We start from the raw sequence: 24,755 nt of genomic DNA on the forward strand, positions 1-24,755 counted from the left end.
TAGGAACGCTCTCGGGATAGTGACATGCTTTAATTGGAACGGGTTTCGGAACGGCAGACGCCAAGGGTGTTGGTTCGGGATGACACCGTGCCGACGCTTCGGGCCGTGCTTGCAGATGCCGAGATGCAACTCCAAAAAAATTATCGACAAGCTCCAAGCTCAAGTGCCCCCTCCGAGCTCGAATGTAACCTCCCCGTGCACTTTTCTCTGCGATGCTTACCGAACAGTTCATCGCATCCATATCTGCGTCAACCAAACCGAATGCTGGTGTCACGAAAGATGCAGGCATTTTCTTCCACGAATTCCAGCCATTGCCCGCACAGCGATATGTCTTCAAGAAGAGCGCAACGCCGCCAAACTGCCTTGCCGTGAGCAGGTCGCATATTTTCGCAGCGCAGGCCGAGAAAGCAGTGGTCCATATCTATAGCAGGGAGAAGGGGAATCAGGAGGCTATCGTGCCCTTCCAGGAGAGGATACGGAGTATTGCGTTGGCGTCAAAAGATACGGCGCTGCTGCTGGGGATGGAGAGTGGGCGGATATTGGCATGGGAGGTCAGTAACATAGCCCTGCATGACTCCATTGTGGCGAGGTTTCTGACTTGGAGAGTAGATATGCTCAGGGCGCCTAGTATCCACCTCAACCTCGCATCTCCAGCCCGTTACAGCCATCGTAGTAGACCCGGCCTCTAATTTCTTTCTTTCCGGTTCTTCGGATTCTATGATTCATGTCTGGAATCTACCTTCAATTCTGTCTTTCTCCCCAGACGCATCGCGCGCCCCTATACGCACACTCTCTTCTCACCGCAGTCCCATCACAGGGCTGACATGCGGACACAGCCACAGCACTGCTAATCTTGCCATCTCAATCTCTCAGGACAAGTCTGCAATAGTATGGGATTATCACAATGGGCAAGCGCTGCGAACGTACCTCCTCCCTGCGTCTCCAATGGCTGTGACGCTAGACCCTGCAGATCGTGCTATTTATGTAGCGTACGAAGACGGCAGTTTGCAGACCATATCTTTCTATGACGAGGTTCAGCAGTCGACGCCAACTGATCTCCTCCGCGACTCATCCTCATTACATCGGCCCATACAACCTTCTCCGAAGACGAGGTTTAACGCTGAATCCCAGAAACTTGGCGGTGCGTTGAGCTTAAGCTTGTGCTGGGATGGCACGACACTCATTTCCGGGCACTCAAGTGGCAAGATGGCAGTTTGGGACCTCGCAAAGGGCAACTATATATCCACGATAGCCAGCCTTCCAGGGCCTGTGACGAATTTGCAATTCCTGCCTCCGACTGGTTTCCCCAATGCATCGGAACCAAAATGTAAGATCCACACAGTTGTAAAACCAAGACAGGATTTGGGAGCGGTCAATGGTGGAAGCGGACTCGTCCCTGCCAATTATACATTGAACATGCAGTTCACAGGACGGTTGTCAATACCAAACATTTCGGCAGCGGAATCGAGAAGATCTGAGAAGACTGGGTTTGAAGAGGCATTAAACCATCCCAGCTTCCCCACTCATATGCTAGAAGAGAGCCTTGCCGAGCTTGAGACTTGGAATTCTCAGCCTAACGGGCACGTCGCTTCCACATCAGACTTTCTCTCATTCTCTTCATTAGATGGGAGTGCGCAAGATGGGGAGGACGAAGTCAAGGAGCTGAAAAAGCAATTAGCAAGCCTGCAAAGAGTGCAAAAAGTGACGTTTAAGCAATTAGCAGATTTGCGGGAAGAGAAGCAGTGGTTCACCAGGCGAGAAAAGAGGAGAGCTGTACGAAAAGAGCTCCGAGCAAAGAAGAAATTCGGTCTCCTTAATAACGACGGTGATGGAGATGTGAAAATGGGTGACGCTAGTAAAGGCAGTGGATCTGAAGACATCGAATCGGGGTCAAGTGAAGTTGACACAGACGACAACGACGAAAATAACTCTGCATCCTCAAAATCTGGAAGCGGAAGGGAAAGTAGCGGAGATTCTTCGGATTGATGCAAGCCCGGACATCTCGCATATTCACACACACAAACCTGACCTCTCCAAACCGTATCTCGGGGCCAATGCTTCACAACTCCTGTATCACTTCAAGACGTGCTCCACACGAAGATCCCTCTCTCGTCTCTCTGGCTCTAGCTCTCGCACCAACACCGAGAAATTCCAGATCCCTTGCCTTTAGTAATGTTTCCGGTCTTACCTGCCCAATCTCCTAGGAAACCCGAAACCGAGGGTACAACCTTCAACCCCCCCGGCCAACCTCCTCAAACAATCTGTACTTTCTTTTTTTTTCCTCAACCCCGCGTGCGCCTTCCCGGAAAAGCTGAACCTGATGCTTGCTTGCTCTAGAACAGGACCATACACATTCCGCCTGTATACGCACCCGGATTCGCGTTCATTCTCAAGCCGCGGCGAAGGAGCTGACCTGGACACAACATGGTTCTAGCAAACGGTCCATGACGCCACAGCGGGGTCTCGCGATATTCCACAACTCGACACCCGCCCAACATTTGACAACGGCGCTAGGAGAGCGACTCTCATCCACAACAGCACCCGAGTCTAGGAAACAACTGGAGCGGGTGCGTGATCAAAGACAAGCGTTGTTTGCTTGTGAAGAAGGATGCAGCGTTGAGGATGCTGTGGAACAGCCTTAATCTAGCGTTGTGTTGTGTGAGAAAGAGTGTCACGGACGCGCGGATTCTGTTTCCTGATCTGGGTTAGAGCTTAAGAGAGGTATGAGGGCGGGAGACCATAGCGGGAGGGAAAGCGAAAATACTTGAAAGTAACGGAGCGGTGTAGAATGGTGGATGGGAGTGTGTGTGATTGAGGCGCTTCATTGCGTTTGTATGTGTGCTTCTTCTCATCCTGCCAAGGATTCGGTGGACCCCGAGCCGCCTCCAGCTTGCCCAGAATCCCTCTGCCCCCTTTGCACCTCGTCACGCCAATCAAACAAGCACGAGTTTGACTATGCTTATCAGAGAAGTCACGCCGAACCTAGAGTACTACTCCACACTTGCATAGAAAATCCCATCTATCGTTTTTCCGATCCTTCACCACCTCATTAGGTCTTTGATCAAGACTTCCCTCATCGATCAGTCTGAAACTGATGTCAAAGGTGTAAACTTATAATTACCATGTCTAGAAACCTGTGTTCTGCGTGCCCTTGCCCTGGAGTCACTTGCCATTGGTATTTGGATCGAGGGAATGAGAGTGAGGGAAGGGAAGGGAAGGGTAAGGGGGTACAATACCGGGGGTGATTGACGCAGGGGCCCTTTGCTTGGGATTGATTGCCATTGCGATATTAATGGGGATTGAGGAGTGCGAGACATTATCAACTGCGCGCAGAGTCAACAGAGAGATATCAAATGATTCATGTCCAAGCCATGAATAGAAGAATCCCCCACTCCTCCACAAAGGCCTCCCTACACATTAGGCCTCCCCCCCTTCTCTCCACACGTTCACGCACTTCCTGCAGGAACAAATATCCGACCCTCCCTTCCCTTTCCCAACTTCCCAATCCACTCCACTCCCCTCGCATTGCAAATAGCTCATCCCTACAGCCTGCAAATTTCCCTCACGCGAGCATGGCATCCTTACCGGAAAACCGCACTCTAGCTCCAATGAACATCTCGCGTCCATCTGAGCCCAACACCAAAATATCTCAGTGCAACACCTCAATCCTTCCAGAGACCCGGAGGCGGAGGAGTCCGGGACGGAAGGATTCCGGGAGCATGCAAGCGGAGGAGGTGAGTGGCATCAACATAATAATCACGGTATCATGCCACCCCCTCGCCTATCTATCGTATTTGAAGGGTTGAAACAGGAATGAGTGATTTGAAGTGCCGAAAGAGAGGCAAGTACCGCAATGGAACCAAGAACTAGGTTAACCGACGTTTGGGGAAGCATGGAATGCAAGACAGGGGAAGAAAAAAACAGAATACAACGACTTTACAGGACACTCACAAGTTTCAGACGCCAGAAGACCTCTAGAATAAACCACCTTATTTGTAAAATTTGCTAGCACGTTTTCGTATATTCGCTACCTAAGCTAGTTTCACTTGAAAAGCTCACTCAGTGCTGTGCGTGAATCTTCGTACCCCAACGCGTGGCCTTCTGAAGCATGGAAACCCCAGAAAACTAGCGTCAAGACCTCGGACTTGCAGCAACACGCTCGGCAGCTCTTCTTTCAACGCCAGCCAGCCTTAAGAGGTATCTTTCTATTACAATTCCATCCCGCAACCCCTACCATCCTGAATCGCGCAGCCCAAGAAGCCTTTTGCGCCCTTTTCTTGCGCCCATAATCCAAAGCAAAGTCCACCTGCAGCTCCAGGAATCTCCCAGTATTGGAAAATTGAAACGCTGAACAGGGAGATGTGGGTATGTTGATTTTTGGAGGACCTGTAACCCGGGGGAATCGTCGAGAATTGAAGGAAGAAAAATAGACCTGATAGTGACCGAAGACGGAGGAAAGGCCAGATAGAACTAGTCGAAAATCGCAACAGTACCAAATGCTAGTGTTGAGTCGGTTGAGTTGAGGGTAAAGAGGGATTAAAAGGGAGTCATGGTTATTGGTCCAAAATAGTTGGAAAAAGCCAAGTAAAGCTGTTCAACTTTAAGTAACGTTGGCACCCTGAGGCAAGATAGTCTTTGGTAATCGTAGCGGTCGTGATCCTTGCGGGGGAACTTCTTGCAGTCTGATTTGTTTTAAAGCAGAGGTCCGCCCGGTTCAACGAGACAGAAATGAAATCAATGCTGAGAAAGAGGTATGTTGACACGGTGATACTGGAAATGTCGAGGACTTGGCTAGGGACCGAAAAAACACCACAGCCATAGGATATGTGAACGGGAATGGATAGAGATCCGAGAGGTGATTAACAATGGTATCGTCGTCAGTCATCGTGATATGTTCTGGCCGTGTTGGAAAAGATGCAGTCAGCAGAAGCAAACTCTCTTGTGAAGAGCTCGAGGAACGCCGTGCTAGTGTTCGCTAAGATGGCGCAAGATGCCTCCCAGAAAGTGAAAGTGGTGGTGTGGCAATTGCCCAGGAACGGGGGGTTTTTATTGAGAGGCTGACTTGTGTCTCCCCCGGTTACCCGTTGCATATTCAGAATCCGGCGACCATTCTTCTGGTTGGAAGTCTGGATTTAGGAAGTGCGCTGTATTGTAGTGGGAGCTAGTAGATGTCAGAAGGGGTTGACGAGATTAACCAGTTGCACTTACTTGCGGAATATTGACGTTTGGAAGGGTAAAGCATGTGGTTGGCCGGAATGGAATCCTGGTTCAAGCTCGTACATTGATGGTCTGAAAGGGCCCCCCCTCTCGATTGTCATCTGCGGGCCCCTGTCAATGGTCACGGGAGGCGGCGGAGGCGGATGGATTGGGAGGACAAGCGGAGGTTCTAATTGGATGGTGTGATGGCTTGGAGGATTGTGATGATTCACATGGCTAGCATGAACTGGTGTGACGTATTCCTGGTGGGAGCTAGCAACTGGCGTGGCAGGTGTCTGGGCAGGTGCGTACGTAGGGACCGGCGCGATTTGAGGTTGCGGGGCGGGGTTTGGGTTGTAGTCGTACGAAACCGAGGGCCACCGTTGGCCTATGCCTGTGGGATACATGCCAGGAATCATGGTCATGACGTCGGGTATGTTAGAAGACATTGGCACAAATTCGTCGGCGTAACCCGCCAGAGCCACATGGAGAGGCGCTTGCGTGGGAACCGGCTGTGCTTGCTGGAGCGGCTGCGCGACGTCTTCGGCCTTGTAGAGAATATCGTAGTGACCGCTGCGAAACTATTAGAACAGACTTTGAGAAAGGAACACAACTGTGACGCTTACGGTCGATAAAGAAGCCTCAGAGTCTGAGGGTTCTTTAGCGGAAGTCCATCGTGGCCTGTTGGCTCGTAACGGTAGGTGTTGATTTCCTCTCCTGGGGATCGATCCAGGTACAAGACCTCGAGCGCGAAGCCCGCAGGCTTGATGACGGCCTCGGCCAACGCGGCTATTCCCAGGTGGTCAATCTCGCACTGTGCAGCCTCGATGTTCATGGAGCAGTACGACTTCAGGTCCTGGTTGAACTCGAGGAAGGGGGCAAAGTCATTTGGATTCGACTGCATCCAAGCACTCGCAAGCAACTAGAGTAATATTAGCCGATGGACCCTGAAAACATGTACCTACCCCGTGAAGGGTGAGCTCTGTCGCGGAACTTGCCTTGAGGTAGGTGATGATAGCCATGGCCGTGCTAGGGTCGTTGAAGGTTTGGAGGAGCGTCTCGGGACCGGCGCCGTCCATGGCGCGCAGCGAGGCTGAAAGCTTCTGGAGGAGGCCGAATGCCTCGTCCACGAAGTCGATGTAGACATGCTCCGGGAAGCCCGCGGCGTTGAGTAGGTTGTGCATCGACTGCAGACGGGCCTCCTCATCCTCGAGCTTGTTCACGTCGGCCACGCGGAGCAGAGCCTCGAAGTAGGTGAAGGCGATGGCTGCATGCACATGTCAGTACGGTGCGGCTCCTACGGAATGTGCATTGCATACCTCGCCAGCCGCAGTGTCCATCGCCGCGACAGGTGCGGAAGTAGGCGTAGTTGGACGGGAGGGCCTGGCAGGCGTGTCAGCGGGCTTGGGGACGGCATCGTAGCACGGCAAGTACTCACGGCCGTCTTGACTCTGTAGATGGGGTCGGCGTTGGCGTACTCGGTCGCAATGGCGCTGCTGCTCTGGCGCTCGCCGACGAGCGGGCCCTGCGAACGTCAGTCTCAACTGCTCTTCGCAACTATCACGGTGCATGAAACTGGACGGTACTGACGGTGACTTCAGGCTGGTACTCGCTCGACAGTTTCTGCAGGTTTGCGAGCTCCTCGTCGGAGGCCATGTAAGCGGGGCCCGACATCCTGACGGTGGAGATGCGGCCGTGGTGGCCAGTGTGTTGTTGATTGTAGCCGGCGGAAAGCTCCGGCGCGCGGATTGGCAGCGGCCGGTACGACAGGCCCGTGTGGACGATGCTGTCGAATCCAGGCTGTGGGTAGGAATGGTAGTTGTGGGTGAGCACCGACGGTCGACTCATCTCTCCAATGCTTCTCTGGCGGTGAATTTTGATGCTCGTTCTCGCTCTGGGTGAATGCTTGCTAAGGGTGAATGTGAGCGAAAAAAATCCCCTATGGCGGCGTGACTTGCTCGAATGGCAGGAGTGGTCGCGATTCTACGGCAGACTCGGCAGTGCAGCAATAGGTAGAAGTTCATCCACAAGCATCCATGGACCAGAGGCAGGTGTCGGTTTTAGTAGGTCCAGCGTTCCGCGGCGATGGGTTGGGAATTGGTGTCGTTGCTGTGATACCCACCTGCTACCAGGGGCAAGCCAATATATCAGAGAAACAAAAGCAGCTGGGGGCAAGATCCACGGAGCTTGCCAGATTATCGACTATGCTGCCAGGCACGAGAGCGCTCTGCAACATCTGTCCTGGCGGGTTGAAACGGCGAGCTTTGGTTGCACCAGGAGCTGTGAAGAACCATCAAATCGATCTCGGTCAATGCTAAAGGCGCCTCATGCACATCGAGCGATGGGGTGCTTCAGGTGAAACCGGAGGGTGAGTGGTGAGCGACGGCGCACAAGAGGGCGATGGTGCTCAAGGGCGAGCACAATCAGCGCCTGGGGACCTCCAGCAAAAGAAAGCAGCCATCGCCGGCATGGACGAGGCCACTGAAGATATCAAAGCACGCAAGACGCAAGGCCAGGCCGACAGCGGATGCTTTGCGGCGGCGGGGGTCTGATATGGCTCCGAGCTACGACGACTACGGATATGGCTCTAGAAATTGTTTCTACAGGCCTCGGAAAACCTTCGCATCGTGACCCCAGCGCAGCCAGCAGCTTCCCCAGAACAGCCCGCATGCCACAGTGAGCCGCCGGAGCTTTCTAGACGACTCGACGCGCCGCATGGCGAGGGTGTGGACGAGTGTGCGCAACCACCAGCAGCTGGAGCACACGGCCGTGTGGGAGCATTATTCTGGGGGGTAGGGGGGGGTAGGGGGGGGGGGTGTATGGCAGCGATGGCGCCGAGAAAATGACCTCTCACAATCTCACACACAGTGCGTCCAGCCAGACCTCGCGTCTGCTGCGTCCTGCCACTGAGGGCTTGCAGACGCCGCATGATTCGCCCGCTCTCAGAGCCGTGTCCGCACGGCAAGCAAATGGAACTGCCTGACCCGCGATAACCTGGTGGAGATACCTAGGTACTCTGTCGATGCATTCTTTCCCCCACGCTGCACGCGAGAGCCGAGCGCACCCTGGCAGTCCCCGAATGGGAAGGCCCCGTGGGGCATACACTTTCAACTCCGGCTCTGAAGAGCCAGGACGAAGGCTGCCCATGTCTTCAAGAAAGCCTAGCCGCTTCCCCGGGACAATGATTATTTGCGACGAGTCACTCGACGTCGTCAGTGGCATTCACGAATCGCTTCCTCCGCGGCGTCACTGGGCAGGGCGGGATTGATGCGAGCAACCCTGTCTATCGCAGCCCATCTATCCAGGCAATCGGGTCTCTTGGCTAGTTGCAACGCAACAAGAAAACGAGGCCATGAGGCCATGTTACATACACAATTCGCTGCTCACTGTGGCAGGCTGGTGTCCCGCCATATCCCGAACATGTCCGCCTCCGATCGCTGTTGAGACGCCAGTCTTGTGAACTGTGTGCAAGTAAAATGGAAACTCTTACCCCAGTACCACCAGCCGGGGCCACCGTTCCCCTCCTTCTGGGAAATCTATCCGCATGTTTCAATCTTTCAGGTCAAATAAGCCTCCATGACGCTCTGTGGGACTGCAATAACCCGTGGTCTCATTCCCAGTACCCAGTTATTGGTTGTCCTTCGGCCGGCTTGCAGACGAATCTGCAAGTCATCCTTTGTTCCCAGCGCCCGGCAACCGTCCCGAAAGACCCTTGCCTTTTGGCCGTCCAACCTTAGGGAGGCCATTCAGATTCCAGGACGACCGCTGTGTTCCCCCTATACCCCCGTGCTCTCCAGGAGGATTGGGTGAGAGCTGAGGGCCGCTCTCATCTGACGACTTGAATCCATCGCCCTCGTTCAAGACCGTGGCCCACAACGATCCAATTGCTGCACTCCACTCCTTCATCGCTTGCACCCGATCCATGTCTGTGCTACTCTCGATTTCCACCGTGCCAGACTGCTGGTTTATTTTCCCGCGCAGTCGTTTGTCCACAATCAAAAAGCCCACAATCTCCTGGACTTCAGGGAGGGTAATCTTCAACTGCTTGGAGATAAATGCCAATGTGAACCGAGTGTACGGGGCCACGAGCTTAATGATAGCTTTAGTTCGTACATTACGCGTAACCTCGTCGATGTTCTCAGCGATGAACGGGTCCATAAGAAGATCCTGGTTGTTCTGCAGGATCTTTTCGTACTCGTGTATGTCGTCCCTCTGATACGCGTCTACCAAGTCGGTCATGGCAGAGATGCGAGGATCATTCTTGTAGGGCTTCGTCTCCTGTGAGTCGAACGGATTGATGTCTGAACCCGACAGCATGGTCGCGAGGACGAGATACTTGAGCACCTGGATCCGCTGAAGCGATCCCGCCTCATCGTAGTTTCGGAAACTCTCGAAAAAGTCACTTTGTGCTCCCTTCCAATTTTCTGCGGAAGGTTAGTAATCATGCCTTCTGAGATGATCCAGTCCCTACCTTCGCTCATGTGCATTTTGCCACCACATTCTCGGATGATTCCCATAATCTTAGGATGTGGAACAGCGGAACGCACTTTGAGAGCTCTTTGGTATAATGCCTGCAAGGGTGAGTATGCAAGTGAGATTAGATCCGGAGATGAAACTAACCTTCAAGCGCTTGTTGTTTCTCGTCTCAGCATACATGAGGATCTCTAGGGAATAAACCTCCAATGAATATGTGCCTTTGCTTGGGTCATCTGTTCCATCCTCTTTCTGACATGCCTTGTGCAACTCTCGGACCTTCTCCGTTAGCTGGCGGTAGTCTTTTCTATCCAACCAAAGCCTCGCAAGCTTGATGTTCGTCTTGAGCCAGAGTCTCTCGTTGTTGGTGCTCTGGAAAGTGTCGAGGGTCAGGGCGTATAGCTTCTCCATGCAGCGATATGCTTCGGCATCTTCTGCCGCCTTCTCGATGAAGTCCAGCATATTATTAATGGACTTCTCAGAGTAATTACGTGTAACTGCTGATTTGACATAGGTAAGGAGCTCTTTGAAATGCTCCACAGCCTGTGCGCGCTGTCAGCAGCAATCCAAGCTCGCGGACTTGCAAAAATACGGACTTGGTCGTAACGCTTGAGTTTGAACTCAAGCTTGATGGCCTGCTTCAGGCCTTTGAAACCCCTGCTAAGCGTAAGCTTTCTTCAGGAAATATAACCCCACTATGCGTACCAGTCTCCTTTTTCATCTTCCAGTGCGGGGACGCCAAGAAACTCATCGATAGCTTCCTCTGGAGCTTCGGCCTTCAACTGCTTGGCATTGTAGTACTTGTTTTCGATGTCGACATCTCCACCTTGCTCTTCGTCGTCGTCTTCATACTCAAAGTCATACCTAAAGCTCGTCAGATGGAGGCAGCAGTTGAGGCAGCAAAACTTACTCCTCCTGGTCGGAGTCTTGCATAAAATCGTCGTCGTCGGACATAGTTGCGGCGCGGAGCAGGAAAGGAGGGGGGTGGGCAAGAGGAGGGCGAAGGGTGAAGGTTACGTCAAAGTTGATTCGAAGGAGATGATTTGGTCGTGGAGGGGACGGCCCAGAATATGCTCTGCTGGTGCAGGAGATAGCTCGTGGTGCAGCAGTGAATATGTTTGACGACTTCGGTGGTGCCTGCTCGGAGGTGAAGGCCCCACGTTCGCTTAATCAGCTAGGGTTGATGCGCCCCTGGGGTTGTGTTCCTGCCTCAGCACGCACTCCCAAGCTGGTGGTTTTTGACATTCACATATAAAAGAGAGTGCCCACGCCGTCACTCCCGCTGAAGCGACCTCTCTACCAAGCATTCTGTGAAAATGCAGGAACAGCCATGCAGAACCAGGCACGCTTTGGTTTCGGCTTCAGGAGAGATACACAGCGCCAAGCGTTGCACGTTGATGACATTCAAGATATTGGGGCATTTCTTGAATCATGCACCTCAATTCTAGGAGCATAGCAAAGCGTGCAGGAGAAATAAAACGGTCCGACCATGCCCGAGATAATTCAACGGTTCAACGAATCTGTCCTACCCTGATCTCTGTTCCCTGCGTTCGCAAGGCTGCGGGCATGGTTGGGCCCTGCTATTGGTCAGCCACGGGTGATCTTCGACACGTTGAACATTGTTTGAACAGCGAATTCACAGTCCAGCACGGCGCATTGCGACAATTTTTCTCAAACAACCATAAGACAACACGTCTCGCCCGTATCTCGACACCTCATCATCAGCCCGTATAAGCATTGACAAGTTGCTTGGCACCTCTACCGGCACTCAAACTGCGCCACGGCCGCGAAAGACGGCTGTGAAAGTGGTGAGCCGGAGGCAGGAGTGGAGAGGCGAAAGTGGCCCATTCGGTTTAACGTTGCATTGGTTTCTCCACCAAAACCCGCTCTCCAGCCAGCTCTCGAGCGCCCAACTTCACCTTGTCCATAATATCCTCCGGTCGCTACCTCGCTCCGTGCGACTCTCGCTCCTGCCCTCGACGCGTTCCTACCTGCGACAGGCCAGCTTCCGGTAGCACCTTCGCGCCTGCGTCCTGCTCCTTGAACCGATACGACTCGATCGCCGAATCCTCCTTCCCCAACCTTCGCGATGCCGCTCTGTGGTGGAACAAAGTCCGTGCAGCGCAAGCTGGTGCTTCTGTGCGTTGATCTATCCATGGCCATAGAGTCGCGATCTGGCTCGCGGAATCTTTGCGATAGATTTGGGCTAACTCGCAGGCTGCAGTGGTGACGGCGCATGCGGAAAGACCTCACTTCTGAACGTTTTTACAAGAGGGTATGTCCTGACATGCTTCGTTCGAGCATCTGCCCCTCGACATTGCACCAGAGTCCCGTCCAACTAACTTACGCCACAGGTACTTCCCTACAGTATAGTAAGTCACTCATTCAGGGCCTACGCGTGGGCCTAGGCTAACGAAGATGCGATTCGTGCAGTGAACCTACTGTATTTGGTGAGCGCCCTTTGATCTTGAATCCCAACTACAAACACTGATCAATTGCGTGTAGAAAACTACGTTCACGGTTCGTTGCGCCTTCCGCCAACCCCCCCCCCCCCATTCCCCATCCCCGCCGTGCCCTAACGTGTTGCAGACATCTTTATCGACAACACACATGTGGAGCTCAGTCTGTGGGACACTGCCGGACAGGAGGAATTCGACCGCCTACGATCTCTCTCCTACGATGATACTCATGCGATAATGCTGTGCTTTAGCGTATGTGTCAACCATCTCCCTCGTCAAGCTGTTGTAGGACTTCGCTGAGACCCAGCTGATATAGGTCGACTCGCCTGATTCTTTGGAGAACGTGGAGACAAAATGGGTTGGTGAAATAGCGGAGAACTGCCCAGGGGTTAAGCTCGTCCTCGTTGCACTGAAATGTGATTTGCGGAAGCGGGAAGACGACGAGGAAGGCCAACCCGAGAAGCCAATGATCAACTACGATGAGGGTCTGAAAGTTGCCGAAAGAATCAAGGCACTACGATATCTTGGTGAGCCTTGCTGCGCCGTCTCACTGATTTTCATTCTCTTACCCCGGCCTAGAGTGCTCCGCAATGAAAAACCGGGGTGTTAACGAGGCATTCACCGAAGCTGCTCGTGTTGCCCTCACAGTCAAGACGGCTAAGGACAAAAGCTCCAGCTGCGTTATCTTGTGATTTTGTTTACATGCCTGTTCTTAGGCATATTTCCTTTCTATTCTTACTTTAGCCTTCTTTATATCCCTTCATTGTAGTGCAATGCTTTTCTTATGTTAGAGGCTGGAAGCCACCGCTTGGGCAGTTTTTGTATGACAGGGAGTCTTCGGTTTGACAGGTTCATGATCCTTTTCTTTCGTTTTCTGAGCCTGCAGGGAACCTTATCTCACGGTGTTATATTCCTCCTTTTACTGTGTATAAGAATTTTAGCCCTCGGGCCACCCCGGATGACCGTCCAAGAAGGTGTTTTTCCGACACCACATTAGTCACCTGAAGCAATTGGACCCTTGCCAAAGGGTAGAGAAAATACATATCATTATTTTTAATAACTTAACCAACGGGCCTAGAACTCGGTGTGGAATCATACATCCCATGCACAAACAAGTCGAGGTCGCTTACCCTTCAACAAGGAAAACCTTTCTTTGCGTTGCACATTCAAAACCTCCGAACATCAGACCATAATGGCTTGGCCAGATGGGCAATTTTCCTTTCCCATGCAAGATAAAGCAACGCACCGTTTTCGCAAAACTTGGCAGGCATCTTGCAGGATGGGTGCAGGTCGGATCTTCCGATCAAGGCCTGGGAAGAGAAGAAAGCACAGATTCCAGGATCAGTGTAGATTAACTGCTTTTGAATCTTAACGGACAGGTCCAACAGGCAGCCGAAAAACAACCTTCCGCGTCTATTCTCTCCTCGAAGGCTTTTCTACATGGGCGTGAAGTTAGACTGATGGAATGAATGCACGGTAAACGTATGTAGAATAGCAATCTATTCTCTTGAATGTACCACGGACTGGGACGTAGGACAGAACGTGACGAAATGTATGCTAATGTACAAAGCTGCACCTTATCAATTAATTACCTAAATCCAACAACAAGTTGAACTATTCCATTGCGTTAATCCTCCTTTGATCCTCCTTTGATCCTCCTTTGCATGGTACAGGATGATAGGATGACGCCTGCAAGATCGAACGCTGTCTAGCGACTATACTTGATAATAGCACCTAATAATGAACGCTAAGTTCTGCCTTGGACATACTCGAAACTCGCAGTCATCAATCGAATATTGTTGAGTCAGTGAGTGAGTGAGTGAGTGAGTGAATGAAGTCTGAGGGATTCAGCCAGCGAGACTCGTCCACGGGTGAAGGCTATTGGCGAATTAGCCGAACAATTGCCAAGCCCACAAGCCCAACTTTTGGTCGGCGCCTTCGAGCTTCCTCACCTCCATCTTGAGTCCGCCCTGTCCTCGATTTCCCTCGATCCATCCATCGACATCAACACATCAAAGGAAACAACGAGTCCAGGACTCTCGACAATCCATCAAGATGGTGAGATTCCCCTTTGCGTGACCCCAATATGTGATATGGGGGATAAGCGTGCAAGCACACACGACACCCCGAATTTTCGGCACAAAATTTGTTGAACTCCAAGTACTGGCCGCATGCAATCCTTCTAACGCCCGAGAACGAAAGAATATGGCTAACTCGTGTGCTTCAGGTTCTCGCAGTTGATCTCCTCAACCCCACCCCATCTGCGTACGCTCAGCCACATCTAAGAACCCGCAAGCAAACTAGCAGCTAATTCCTGAGTACAGTGAGGCCCGCAAACACAAGCTCAAGACTCTTGTCCCCGCTCCCCGGTCGTTCTTCATGGACGTCAAGTGTCCCGGCTGCTTCACAATCACCACCGTCTTCTCGCACGCAAACACTGTTGTTGTCTGCCAGGGCTGCTCGCAAGTCCTGTAAGCAACTCCGGTCACCAATGCAAACGCACGGAGTCACTAATGGGTGTACTTAGGTGCCAACCTACCGGAGGTAAGGCGCGGCTGACCGAAGGCTGCTCTTTCCGAAGGAAGTAGACAACAACTCGGGGCAACGATGGCGGGAAGATGATTGATTACGATGGCGACGATATATAATGGGATAGGGGTGTAGATCTCATACGGTACCGACCGGCTCGACTGCAGGATAGAAGAGGGATCTTTCGACTCGAGTCAAGTCCAAAAATCAAAACGGGAGTTCCGGATATCTAGCGTTGATCACAACAACCCTTTCACCCCGAATCCATTTTCTTTTGTTCAAGCATGCTCTTCTACAGCTTTCATGTACATGCATGTGGGAGGCGAGATAGCATCTCAGAGCTCGGGATCAATCGTCCTGGAGCGAGGACCGGTTTGCAATCAAGGATACCTCCGCGTGCAAGCGGTCCTTTGTAAAATCGAACAAAGCAATTCCTCACGCTCGCTCCAGACAATGTTTTGACGTTACCTCACTACCCGAACTTATGCTCACAGTAGAGGCTACCCATTATAGAGAGTTTCTATTAAGCCTCACAACAGATAGATGCAAGAGACAACAATGTTAGAATTGTGGCAAGCTCCCCTTTCTTAATCTGGACCGGAAGTCTTGGCTGCATTCGTTGTGCTAATGAACAAGCGCTGGCCGCGGTTCGAGGTCGATGCCCAATGATTGACCTGCAGGTCTCCGCATGACAGGCAAATGTCCATCATTAACGTCCGGTAGTGGAAACATTGATAGAAACAAACATTACCGTTTCCATTTCCATCTTTCGCGCGGCCCAGAACAACCCCAATACCATCCCCCAAAAATTCAGTCTATTAAGCCGAGTGCATGATTCAAGGCCAGTCCCACGACGTCATTTTCGCTCCTCTGCCGCTCTGTGCCGTGCCGCCAACATGGACACTCCAACTGAGCCAGCACCATTCCCGACCAAATCGCAAACTTTAATCTGGGAATTCCTCGCTGCAAATCCTGCGTTGGATGCTGAACTGGGCGATATCGAAGTCATGACGGATCGGTATACTAATGAAGAGTGGGCGACACAGATTGCGGAGACTGTGAAGAAGGTGCAGGCTGATAGTGAGGCAAGGGGTAAGAAAAAGTATGAGGCGCCAGCTGAAGGGAGTAAGGAGCTTGCGGAGACGATTGATCATACAATTTTGAAATTGGATGCTACGAGTAGCCAGATCGATGCGCTTTGTTCTGAGGCTAGGACGGAGGGGTTTAAGGTATGTGCACTCATTATTGGGTTGGATTCTTGGTAGTTTGGAGTGGCATGGATTGAAGATAGGCACTCGTTGAGGACTTTAACAAAAGTCTTTAGTTCCCTTCGTTCAGGGTTTTGGAAACTTTCAATTCTGTGGATTTTAGTTGAACTTCGGCTAATAATTCGTAGAGTGTATGCGTCCGTCTGAATTATGTCCAACGCTGTATCTCGAATCTCAAGGGTTCCCCAGTCGTTGTAGCATGCGTAGTCGGCTTCCATGAAGGCACCCAGGACACCTACTCTAAGCTCCGAGAAGCGCGAGCTGCCGTAGAAGCAGGCGCTTCTGAGCTCGATGTCGTCTTAAACTACAAGATCATTACCCAGCATTCTCCATCAATCGCGGCAACGTCACACAAGACAAACCCTAGTACATCCACCACGGCAAGCTTAACTGCATCCAACACGGCTGCAAATAGTAAACCCCATGCTGGAGACTCAACACCAGCCGAAGGTCCCTATTCCATGCCCAGCTCTACCATGAAATCCAACCAACAGAACTCCTGCACATCCTCTCAATCACTTCCGGTCTCCGACAACATCCCCAACTACAGCTTTATCTTCCGCGAACTTGCCTCCCTTCGCTCCCTCTGCCCCTCCCCCATAACCCTCAAACTCATCCTCGAAACCTCCCAACTCACCCCTCCCCAAATCCTGGCTGCCGCGCACCTAGCCGCTGCCGCAAACTTCGACTTCATCAAAACCTCAACAGGCTTCAACGGCCGCGGCGCCTCTCTCGCTGACGTCGAACTCATGGTCACAGCTGCAGAGTATCTGTCTACCACAACGGAATCCAACGGCGGGAGTCCTGTGTGCGGTAGGAAAATGCAGGTGAAAGCGAGTGGGGGAATAAGGAGCTTGGCTGATGCGACTAAGATGTTGGAGGCGGGGGCTACGAGGTTGGGGACGAGTAGTGGGTTATGGATTATGCAGGAGGGACGGAAGGTGGTGGAGGAAAAGGAGGGAAGGAGGCCGGGGGGGGTGTCGAGATTGTATACTGATGATGATTCAGCGGGTGGGTATTAGATTGGAGTTTGGAATCAGAAGTGTGGGCGCGGGTGGGTGGATTTGGCATTTTGTCTGCATGTACGCATTGGGGGCATTGTGTGGAGCATCGGGGCTGTAGTGGAAGATACCTATCCTGCTGTTCTTGCAGCGATAACTACTTGGAAGGAGCATCAACACTGGGCTGATATGCAATAGGTCCTAGATACATTCATGTAATCAGAAATATCAAGATCCAACTTCAGTCTATGTCCATACGGTTCTAACAACCTGTCTGCCTCGCGCCGAAATGGGAACTATTTTTGAAGAAAGCTTGCTCGGCTAGCTTCATAGAGGTGCAGTTGACAGACGCTGTGATTGAGAATACTACAGGGGAAATCTGGGTCTTTTTGCGTCTCTGTTAGGGAAAATAATCTCCATGATATGTTTTCACTTCGGCATTAGAGCCCGTCGCTCCAGTGAATTGCAAGAGACAATGCATACTCACATGAATAAAATCTAGACAACGGAAATGGAAAAGGATTGCACGTCCACACACAGCGCGGGGTCTTTAGGCATGTGCTCGGCCTGAATCGATTAAGTACGAGTTTAAGAATATGGTCACTATAGCAGTTGCCTCATCAACAGGGGGAGGAAATACAGACTGAAAATAGGAGGCATGATGGCAGTCGAAGAATTTTTTTGGCTTGGTAAGATCTACACGTAACTCATATCAACCACTAACCATCTGGAACCGATGTAGAGTATTTCGAAGTTGAAGGTAGAGAAACTACCTGAAGGATTTATTTCGTCATGACCAACTCCGATGATACACGCCATACCATGAAGACTACTAGCCTAGGGACTACTCCTCGTCCTCGTCATCGCCATCGTCATCACCACCCTTCTCGGCGGCCTTGGCCTTCTTCCTCCTCACACGGCCAGGGCGTCCACCGCCGAAGGGCGAGGTCAGAGCAAAGTCGATGTGCTTCTGGGAGTCGAGACGGACGACGAAGGATGGGACGTTAACGATCTGCTTGCCGACACTGTGGAGATAGTTAGCAATACGGTTCTCTACGTATTAAGCATATCTGGAGACCCACCGGATGTGCCTCTGGCGGATGAGAACACGGGCGTGATGGATGGATTTTGCAAGACCGAGTTTGTATACACAGGTCTGGAGACGGCGCTCCAAGAAATCCTCAATTTTCAGGGCCAAGACGTAATCGAGCTTCATGCGGGACTCGTCGAGCACGCCGACACGGACGAGACGTCGAATGAGGGCATTACCCTCAAAGAGGCGCTTGGGGTCCTTCTCATCGAGGGTGAGGAGGGAACTGCGCAGGTCATTAGCACGGTTTGATAATTTGAGGTTGAGCTATTGTGTCACCATGAAGGGCGCATTATATGTGGAGACAGACGTACCGGGCAGCACGACGGATCTTGGACAGAGTCAATTGGACACGCCAGACCTCGCGCTTGTTACGGAGACCATATTCGCCGACGAGCTTGAGCTCAGTATCCCTAGCCTCTCATTAACCGTGGTGTCCCAGACATAAGCGGAGCACGCTCTCGCTCAGTGGCCTTAGGGGACAGCAAATACGTACAGACGAGCGGACTCGAAAGGACGCCTTGGAACGCTGTACGTCTTCGAGTAGCTGCGGGGCGCCATGGTGGGTGGTTGTCGATGTGAAGGGAGAGTTCGTAAGAGCCAGGTTTTGGAGGTGGCCGAGTGCGCAAATCCTCGCTTGTCGGCTCGGCGTAAGGTTGTTCCGCCCACACGAACAAGCGCATTTGGGCTGTTGAACGAAGACACTAACAACACTCCATCTTCAACGCCCACCAACATTCGCCATGGGTCATGCCGCCGGTCTCCGCGCTGGTACGCGCTATGCGTGAGTCTTCGCAGATGAAACTACAGCCGCTGAGAGTCTAATTGATTACTGTGCAGGTTCTCGAGAGGATTCAAGAAGAGGGGAATGGTGAGTTTTGCGATGGCCTCAATGGACGAAATTGATGCGAGCCTACCTCCAGATCCCGCTCTCGACCTACCTCCGACAGTACAAAGTTGGTGACATAGTGGACGTTGTGGCTAATGGTGTGGACATTCACTTCAGAGGACTTTGGACATGGCAGAGGCTCACAACCACACAGGTGCCGTACAAAAGGGTATGCCCTTTAAGGTCTACCACGGCAAGACTGGTGTTATCTACAACGTTACCAAATCCGCCGTCGGCGTCATCCTGTATGTCCCACAACAGGACTGCCGTTTATACCCCATATCCTAACTAGACTACAGCCACAAGCAGGTCGGCAACCGATACATCGAGAAGCGCATCAACGTCCGCGTCGAGCACATCCGACTTTCGCGCTCCCGAGAAGACTTCCTAAAGCGTGTCAAGGAAAATGCGGCGAAGATGAGGAAGGCTAAGACTGAGGGTGTCCACATGCATCTGAAGCGACAGCCAGTGCCGCCACGGGAGGCACGGACCATAAGCACCAAGGACAACAAACCAGAGAGCATTACGCCGATCCCGTACGAGACAACCATTTAAGCGAGGGGAATCAGATGGATCGCGAGCAAAATGGGAATCGATGGGTATGGGTCATGGCGTGTGTTTGGCGGAACTTCCAAGCAACTTTTCCTCTTTGGTCTGCACTTTCGATAGCATATGAAAGCGGCGATTCACCACGGTCGTCTTGCAGATGATCCAGTGTGCTTGTGTGGCTCGGGGCTTCTCCATGTCAATACTGCACTTAATATTTCGGTCCTAGGTCGACCCGCTCCATCTTTGAATGGTTCACCGCTCTGTGAGCCTTTCAGCATGGAGTATGGTCTTCGACCTCTGTGTGGATGGTATGCTAGATCTCAGGTATCATGAGTGCCACTACTACTCGTGGACTCATAGCTTCGAATTGCTCGACATTCGTGTTTAACGTCAGCGGCCCCTTGCTATCCATTTCCCTCCACATCCACACTTTGTGCTGAACAGTCGGGCATTCCTACCATCATTATCCACCAAGTTAATGGAGTCTTCTTTGCCATAAACGGTAATAGTTTGAGTCAGGTGCTACCTTCTCAGAAGTTCCTGCCATATCTGCTGTCCATTTTGCATTATGAACCATATACCGCATAGTATCCCACGTCGCTTCAAGATTTCAAGCAGAGCCAACAGCGTGAAGCATCATGAATGAGTACGATACAGCAACTTTTCTATCGTGGGCGGGAGACGAAGTCAGCTTCTCGGGGGCCGGGAACGACCGGAGAGGAAAGAGGACGTCGATATGGCGATTTAATATAAACTAAACCTGTCTTGAAGCAAGGGTAACTGTTAGATTTGGTAGTCAGCTTTGTTTCTTGACTAAATCATATGCAAACTCTGTCCACTGCAACTTAGGAAGAATGAAGGAAGTGCAACCGCATGTGGCGAAGAAGTACGTCAACGGCCTCTCCTCTACTAAAAGCAAATAGCATCCACTCTTTCCTTCCCCGCATCTAAGATCTCTCGCCCAGCGTCAAGGTCGTCTAGCCCCGCATCAACATCACCATTCACTAAGGCGACTAGAAGCCGGGCTCCCACAAACTAGTGCTTCGAGAAAAAAAATGTCCCCGCTTCTTCGTTGGCGCTGTGCACATCCCGGCGTCTGACGGTCTGAGAAATTTCCAACGTGGCTGACCGTTATGCAAGATCTCAAGTGGAGCCCCGGAACGTGGAAAGAAAGCGAAGGAAATATTGTCCCGATTAGGCGGTGGCTCCTGTGGCTTCACGAAGGTTCAGGTCCGCCATCGCAAACCTAAAACTACAGTACCTCTTCGGACAAGTTGGCACTCGCTGGAAGTTCAGGGATGGCATGGAAGGATCGAAGGTTTTTGGTGGCTGAAAGAGTTGGAAGTGACTGAAGTGAGAGTAGTTGGTTGGTGGTGTGACCGTCGGATACATGGCATGATTCTCCTGTCTGAGCATGCGGATTCGATGGCTACATCAAGAACGTCCCCGACTGTTGGACTGAACATCACCAACCCTCAGGTGCCTGTGCGAGATAAAGTTTGAGATGAGGACAAGCAGCGTCACGCCAGAACTGGGGAGCAGGGCAATCTGGGGAATCCTGGTGGAGCTCATTGGTGGGCTGTATTGGGTTACGAGACAATTGAGGCGGGAGTGCTCCCTTGGACCGGTCGCTGTCGGATGATTGTTGCTGAAGCGAACCGTACTGTCGGTGTTGACGCTTTACACGCCGGGTGGTTTTGATGCGCAATGTGTGTCTCCGACAGCTTCGTGGAGTGATTTGAAGCTGGTAAAGTGTCGTGTCTAGGACATTGAACGTTTATTGCGAGGTGTTGCATGCGAGAACTTCTTATTAGATGCGAGATGCGAAGGCTAATGCACAGACTATAAAGTCATTGAGTGAATACAGAGCTTCCCAATCCGACGAACAATTGTGGCTAGTTCCAACTAGATGCAATCAAGTCGGAGGATGGCGGCATGCGCAAGTGAACAAGACTTGCGGCTCCTTTAGAACTCCTCCTTGGACCCTGAGCGCCACTAAAGTGCCCCGAGGTTCCTTAAAAAATGTGGAGGCCTTGGAGACCCTTTTTGTCTACGAGGCCCCTGAAGCCAAGGTTAGGGGTAGCGGATACAAATCTCGGCATTGAGTCCCACGTGGGAATGTTGTTTGTTGATTAGAGCCCCCGTGTCGGTATGTATCCGAATGAGTTCGGAAGAGGGACATGTTGTCAAATTGTGGCAAAATCACAACTGGTGCAGACATGGTAGTCTTCTTTGTTTCCTGGAAGCTACTGTACCTATTTCTGGCTTCCTTGACAAGCTCAGAGTACCGACAGAGAGGTGATTGAGAACGAAATGGGAGCTTACACAATAAGAGGGTGGGGCAAGGGCCACAGAACAAGGGTTGAGGAGAAATGGATATTCGTATCAACAGGAGATGGGTCAAGAAAGGAAAGGAGGGGGTGATATCGCATGCAGCAAACAGAGCGTGCGCCGAGTGTGGATTGAGGAAATACGGAAACGAAATCATCGAACTTGTGATGCCTCATTAGCGATAACCGTTCGTGTTTGGCCCCAGAAACAACTCGATTGACTCAGATTGAGGAAGTAATGTGCGAACTGCAGCCCTATTGCATGTTGTCACATATGACGGAAAATAACAAGATTATGATTTTTCAACGGAGGTTAACATCTGCTCACACCAGTAATACTTCGAACAAGAGGATTGAGAAGGGTTGGGAGAACAAATCTACCGGGGGTATGTTCCGTAGTGAGAGGTAATATGCTGTCGAGACTGAGGTTGAATGTAATCAACTGCGTTTCCTTTAGGCGATCATGGCGATCATCCGTAGGCATAACGGAACTTTGGCATAAGACCTGCTGTTTCGTCACCGAGTTGAAAGAATGCGCATGAATAGTAGCAACGATGATAAATGAAAAAACGCATGAAAAAGCTGATCTGCCAAACTCCTGAACAGCAGGCCGCGTGGGGTGAACGCCCAAGAGCAGAGCCTACTACAAAACTCAAAGATACTACCTTGATATCTAGTGTGGGTACGTCCTTGTTACCTCAATTGCCTCAAACAGGACATAGCAGCCTTGCATGTTCTCTTATGTCCAGCAATATTCGAAACGAGAGCAGGCAATGCCTGCGCGGGACGTCTCTGCAGTTCAGTCCGTACGGCAAATCGAACAAATGATGTTCACTACTGGGCGAAAAGAGAGTTGTCGGATAGGTGCGCGCCAGGTTCATGGGTCATCCCCCAGCTATCGGATAGGGACCGTCTGTCTTGGAATGAGGTTTAACCCATTTAGTGGCAAGAGTTGAAAATATTTAGCGAACGTTGCTTGGCTCCCCCGCTGTCAATATCGTATAGGATCGCCACTACCCCACAGTGACGAGTTCACCAAGCTTTCCAAGGTTTGTGGAGTTGAGGATGTCGTCGTTCTGGTGGGCCTGCCACAAGCGAGTGGATTAGAGGTAGCATTTGACAAAATGGAATACGGTGGTCTGAGCATCTGATTATCGTGCGACTCTTGAGCTCATAAAACGTGTTCACCGATAAGGGTTTGTGGCACATCCCGCCTTGACGTGTTAATGCAGTCAGCGAAGTTTGTTAGCACACTGCTGGGATTGAGTTGGGAGAACAATGCTTGCAGTCTTGAGCCAAAGTGTCGTGTCCTTGGGTTGGATTTCTACCTATTCCGGGCATTCCTAGCGCGGATCGGTCCCTGTGCAGGTGTGACTAGTGGCCGGGGGTTGCAGCGAAACCGACAGAACGGTTTCATCTCCTTTGCCGTATGCCGTAATAGGCAGGTTGCGCCGACCGAACTGAGACCAGCTTCCTAAACATGGATGCTCGCAGGATACAGAAATACTGTGTACACTGTGCCTCACGATCGTTGTTGGAGAGTCCTGAGAAAAGTTTTCTGATTTCATCCAAGCCGCTCAATAAACCCATTGGTATTCGGCCGCGGCCGATGTGTTTGCCAGAAGACAAATCACTAATACATGGCGACTATAGGCGGATATTGTGGAATGGGGACCTGCATGAGGAAACATTAAGTCGTTGCACAGATCCAGATACGGATTACATACCTTTAACATATCTTCCTCGAGATCCGCAGAACCGCTCATCAGAAAGGGGCAGACTGCCTAAAGTATGTACTTCATCGGGAGTACTGCAGTCAATCTCAAAGCTCTGCAGCTGTCTGTAGGGCAAGGGGCGGGAGGGGAGTTTGCATGGCAGATTCTGGAGCAACAGTGAAGCAGAGCCTACGCAAGTGCTGATTATTACGTATGTTTCATGCCGAGAAACGTAATCGTAATCACACGTGGAGATCCAGGAAAACTGCTCGAGGGAACAACAGGGGTTTCACAACTCACGTTTGAGTATCAAGATTTGTTGTTCCCCTTTTTGTTCATGACGTTGGTGAACGTCGGCAAAAGATGTGAGATAGATGGAGCAGAGGATAAGCCCATTCGACCGACCGTAGAATGCAAGCTCGAGTCATTATCGGTGAAAGGGCCTCTGGGCACACACAACGGCCTTAGAGCAAGCCCTGGATTCTAGCAAGTCAAACGCTGAATTAAGCATTTTTCGCCGCTCCAGTGCGAGAGCAAGAAGTACTCGCTTAGCCGACCATCGACCGGGTAATAAAAGGGACGGTATTATTAACATCCAGATATTGCGCCCGCTCGCGCCGTGAATGGATCGAGTGCCCTGAGGCGACGTTGATCAGACTCTGGACCCGTGATGGATGCCCTTGGGGCTCTGGTTGTGGCAGGTTGTCAGTCGGCCTGCCGTGCCAGAGCTGCAGATTCGATGGCGACAACCATAACACGGCCCCTGAATATCCTTTAATGGTAGGGGTTTTGGTGGGGTCACTGGGGTGAAAATGGTAATCCTTGCCCGATAGTGGAGAGCGGCGAGCATCCCCCAGACCAAGACTAGGTGACTCCACATCATTATTGGCGGTTTGATACTTAGAACTCAGGAGCTGCTGACGGTACCTCGAGTCACGACCTCGATAACACGATATAGATCCCGCCGCCAACACGTTCGAAGTTGGGGCACAGTGCGCTGCCGGGCAGGCGGTTGAGGTTGGCGGACAGAGGCACGACCAGCCGAGGTGCGCAGATAGCACGTAGAATATACAGTCTTTACAGAAAGCGGCTTTGACGCCATGGCCGTTGGAGCGATTGGTGCGAATCTTTCCTTTGACGCTCCTTCGCTGGTGTTCCAGGGTTGCACGGACGCGCTGACACCATGTGACGGCGGCATCTCCACGTGGTGGAGAACGAGCTGCATCGCTGTATCGCTGTAGCTCTTGAAACCCATC

At 51.7% G+C, this 24,755-nt stretch overlaps 9 protein-coding genes across 9 annotated transcripts; 5 read left to right on the forward strand and 4 right to left on the reverse strand.

The window, feature by feature from the left end:
- Window positions 1-212: 212 nt before the first annotated feature.
- On the forward strand, window positions 213-1,986 carry BDR25DRAFT_344982 (WD40 repeat-like protein; the record flags this gene model as incomplete). Its single annotated transcript, XM_033693998.1, has 2 exons — window positions 213-551; window positions 610-1,986. 2 exons carry the CDS (start codon window positions 213-215, stop codon window positions 1,984-1,986), a joined length of 1,716 nt encoding a protein of 571 aa, XP_033544041.1.
- A 2,979-nt stretch (window positions 1,987-4,965) lies between these two features.
- On the reverse strand, window positions 4,966-7,320 carry BDR25DRAFT_69553 (cysteine proteinase). Its single transcript, XM_033698931.1, has 7 exons — window positions 6,787-7,320; window positions 6,635-6,721; window positions 6,516-6,579; window positions 6,195-6,463; window positions 5,823-6,118; window positions 5,209-5,769; window positions 4,966-5,161 (listed from the first exon to the last, which is right to left on the reverse strand). The coding sequence occupies exons 1-7, from the start codon at window positions 7,042-7,044 to the stop codon at window positions 5,047-5,049; spliced, it is 1,650 nt and encodes a 549-aa protein (XP_033544042.1). The 5' UTR covers window positions 7,045-7,320; the 3' UTR covers window positions 4,966-5,046.
- A 1,163-nt stretch (window positions 7,321-8,483) lies between these two features.
- On the reverse strand, window positions 8,484-10,778 carry BDR25DRAFT_267257 (PCI-domain-containing protein). The gene is made up of 6 exons (XM_033687036.1): window positions 10,580-10,778; window positions 10,375-10,533; window positions 10,266-10,326; window positions 9,817-10,212; window positions 9,668-9,767; window positions 8,484-9,620 (listed from the first exon to the last, which is right to left on the reverse strand). Exons 1-6 carry the CDS (start codon window positions 10,621-10,623, stop codon window positions 8,866-8,868), a joined length of 1,515 nt encoding a protein of 504 aa, XP_033544043.1. The 5' UTR covers window positions 10,624-10,778; the 3' UTR covers window positions 8,484-8,865.
- Window positions 10,779-11,582: 804 nt separating this feature from the next.
- BDR25DRAFT_292236 (rho3 protein-like protein) lies at window positions 11,583-13,183 on the forward strand. Its single transcript, XM_033688647.1, has 8 exons — window positions 11,583-11,808; window positions 11,894-11,944; window positions 12,024-12,041; window positions 12,103-12,119; window positions 12,175-12,189; window positions 12,259-12,380; window positions 12,445-12,655; window positions 12,708-13,183. Exons 1-8 carry the CDS (start codon window positions 11,759-11,761, stop codon window positions 12,818-12,820), a joined length of 597 nt encoding a protein of 198 aa, XP_033544044.1. The 5' UTR covers window positions 11,583-11,758; the 3' UTR covers window positions 12,821-13,183.
- Window positions 13,184-13,792: 609 nt separating this feature from the next.
- Window positions 13,793-14,716, forward strand: BDR25DRAFT_327469 (uncharacterized protein; the record flags this gene model as incomplete). Its single annotated transcript, XM_033692334.1, has 4 exons — window positions 13,793-13,795; window positions 14,356-14,393; window positions 14,453-14,599; window positions 14,656-14,716. The coding sequence occupies 4 exons, from the start codon at window positions 13,793-13,795 to the stop codon at window positions 14,714-14,716; spliced, it is 249 nt and encodes an 82-aa protein (XP_033544045.1).
- A 697-nt stretch (window positions 14,717-15,413) lies between these two features.
- Window positions 15,414-17,128, forward strand: BDR25DRAFT_305647 (aldolase). The gene is made up of 2 exons (XM_033690453.1): window positions 15,414-15,886; window positions 16,054-17,128. The coding sequence occupies exons 1-2, from the start codon at window positions 15,554-15,556 to the stop codon at window positions 16,945-16,947; spliced, it is 1,227 nt and encodes a 408-aa protein (XP_033544046.1). The 5' UTR covers window positions 15,414-15,553; the 3' UTR covers window positions 16,948-17,128.
- A 367-nt stretch (window positions 17,129-17,495) lies between these two features.
- Window positions 17,496-18,595, reverse strand: BDR25DRAFT_292243 (40S ribosomal protein S9). Its single transcript, XM_033688648.1, has 4 exons — window positions 18,513-18,595; window positions 18,331-18,429; window positions 18,009-18,242; window positions 17,496-17,951 (listed from the first exon to the last, which is right to left on the reverse strand). Exons 1-4 carry the CDS (start codon window positions 18,575-18,577, stop codon window positions 17,771-17,773), a joined length of 579 nt encoding a protein of 192 aa, XP_033544047.1. The 5' UTR covers window positions 18,578-18,595; the 3' UTR covers window positions 17,496-17,770.
- Window positions 18,596-18,730: 135 nt separating this feature from the next.
- On the forward strand, window positions 18,731-19,906 carry BDR25DRAFT_267268 (uncharacterized protein). The gene is made up of 5 exons (XM_033687037.1): window positions 18,731-18,800; window positions 18,857-18,887; window positions 18,940-19,003; window positions 19,060-19,150; window positions 19,205-19,906. The coding sequence occupies exons 1-5, from the start codon at window positions 18,760-18,762 to the stop codon at window positions 19,458-19,460; spliced, it is 483 nt and encodes a 160-aa protein (XP_033544048.1). The 5' UTR covers window positions 18,731-18,759; the 3' UTR covers window positions 19,461-19,906.
- Window positions 19,907-20,401: 495 nt separating this feature from the next.
- On the reverse strand, window positions 20,402-22,268 carry BDR25DRAFT_358750 (uncharacterized protein; the record flags this gene model as incomplete). The annotated part of the gene is made up of 11 exons (XM_033695994.1): window positions 20,402-20,431; window positions 20,491-20,668; window positions 20,716-20,883; window positions 20,924-21,085; window positions 21,114-21,257; window positions 21,298-21,359; window positions 21,404-21,449; window positions 21,509-21,774; window positions 21,812-21,996; window positions 22,033-22,039; window positions 22,113-22,268. The coding sequence occupies 11 exons, from the start codon at window positions 22,266-22,268 to the stop codon at window positions 20,402-20,404; spliced, it is 1,404 nt and encodes a 467-aa protein (XP_033544049.1).
- Between the last annotated feature and the right edge of the window lie 2,487 nt (window positions 22,269-24,755).

This window comes from Lindgomyces ingoldianus (genome assembly GCF_010093535.1).
Source record: "Lindgomyces ingoldianus strain ATCC 200398 unplaced genomic scaffold BDR25scaffold_30, whole genome shotgun sequence".
In the NCBI taxonomy this organism is placed as follows: Eukaryota; Fungi; Ascomycota; class Dothideomycetes; order Pleosporales; family Lindgomycetaceae; genus Lindgomyces; species Lindgomyces ingoldianus.

Coding starts and splice junctions, on each gene's coding strand:
- BDR25DRAFT_292236 (XM_033688647.1), top strand. CDS start 11,759: ATGCCGCTCTGTGGTGGAACAAAGTCCGTGCAGCGCAAGCTGGTGCTT. Junction 11,809..11,893: donor CAGCGCAAGCTGGTGCTTCT/GTGCGTTGATCT, acceptor CGCAGGCTGCAG/TGGTGACGGCGCATGCGGAA. Junction 12,381..12,444: donor CGATAATGCTGTGCTTTAGC/GTATGTGTCAAC, acceptor CAGCTGATATAG/GTCGACTCGCCTGATTCTTT.
- BDR25DRAFT_292243 (XM_033688648.1), bottom strand. CDS start 18,577: ATGGCGCCCCGCAGCTACTCGAAGACGTACAGCGTTCCAAGGCGTCCT. Junction 18,430..18,512: donor CCTTTCGAGTCCGCTCGTCT/GTACGTATTTGC, acceptor ATGAGAGGCTAG/GGATACTGAGCTCAAGCTCG. Junction 18,243..18,330: donor AAGATCCGTCGTGCTGCCCG/GTACGTCTGTCT, acceptor TGACCTGCGCAG/TTCCCTCCTCACCCTCGATG.
- BDR25DRAFT_267268 (XM_033687037.1), top strand. CDS start 18,760: ATGGGTCATGCCGCCGGTCTCCGCGCTGGTACGCGCTATGC. Junction 18,801..18,856: donor CGCGCTGGTACGCGCTATGC/GTGAGTCTTCGC, acceptor ATTACTGTGCAG/GTTCTCGAGAGGATTCAAGA. Junction 18,888..18,939: donor GATTCAAGAAGAGGGGAATG/GTGAGTTTTGCG, acceptor GCCTACCTCCAG/ATCCCGCTCTCGACCTACCT.
- BDR25DRAFT_69553 (XM_033698931.1), bottom strand. CDS start 7,044: ATGAGTCGACCGTCGGTGCTCACCCACAACTACCATTCCTACCCACAG. Junction 6,722..6,786: donor AGTACCAGCCTGAAGTCACC/GTCAGTACCGTC, acceptor TGACGTTCGCAG/GGCCCGCTCGTCGGCGAGCG. Junction 6,580..6,634: donor TCTACAGAGTCAAGACGGCC/GTGAGTACTTGC, acceptor CACGCCTGCCAG/GCCCTCCCGTCCAACTACGC.
- BDR25DRAFT_305647 (XM_033690453.1), top strand. CDS start 15,554: ATGGACACTCCAACTGAGCCAGCACCATTCCCGACCAAATCGCAAACT. Junction 15,887..16,053: donor CTAGGACGGAGGGGTTTAAG/GTATGTGCACTC, acceptor AATAATTCGTAG/AGTGTATGCGTCCGTCTGAA.
- BDR25DRAFT_267257 (XM_033687036.1), bottom strand. CDS start 10,623: ATGTCCGACGACGACGATTTTATGCAAGACTCCGACCAGGAGGA. Junction 10,213..10,265: donor AACTCAAGCGTTACGACCAA/GTCCGTATTTTT, acceptor CAGCGCGCACAG/GCTGTGGAGCATTTCAAAGA. Junction 9,768..9,816: donor GAAACAACAAGCGCTTGAAG/GTTAGTTTCATC, acceptor TCACCCTTGCAG/GCATTATACCAAAGAGCTCT.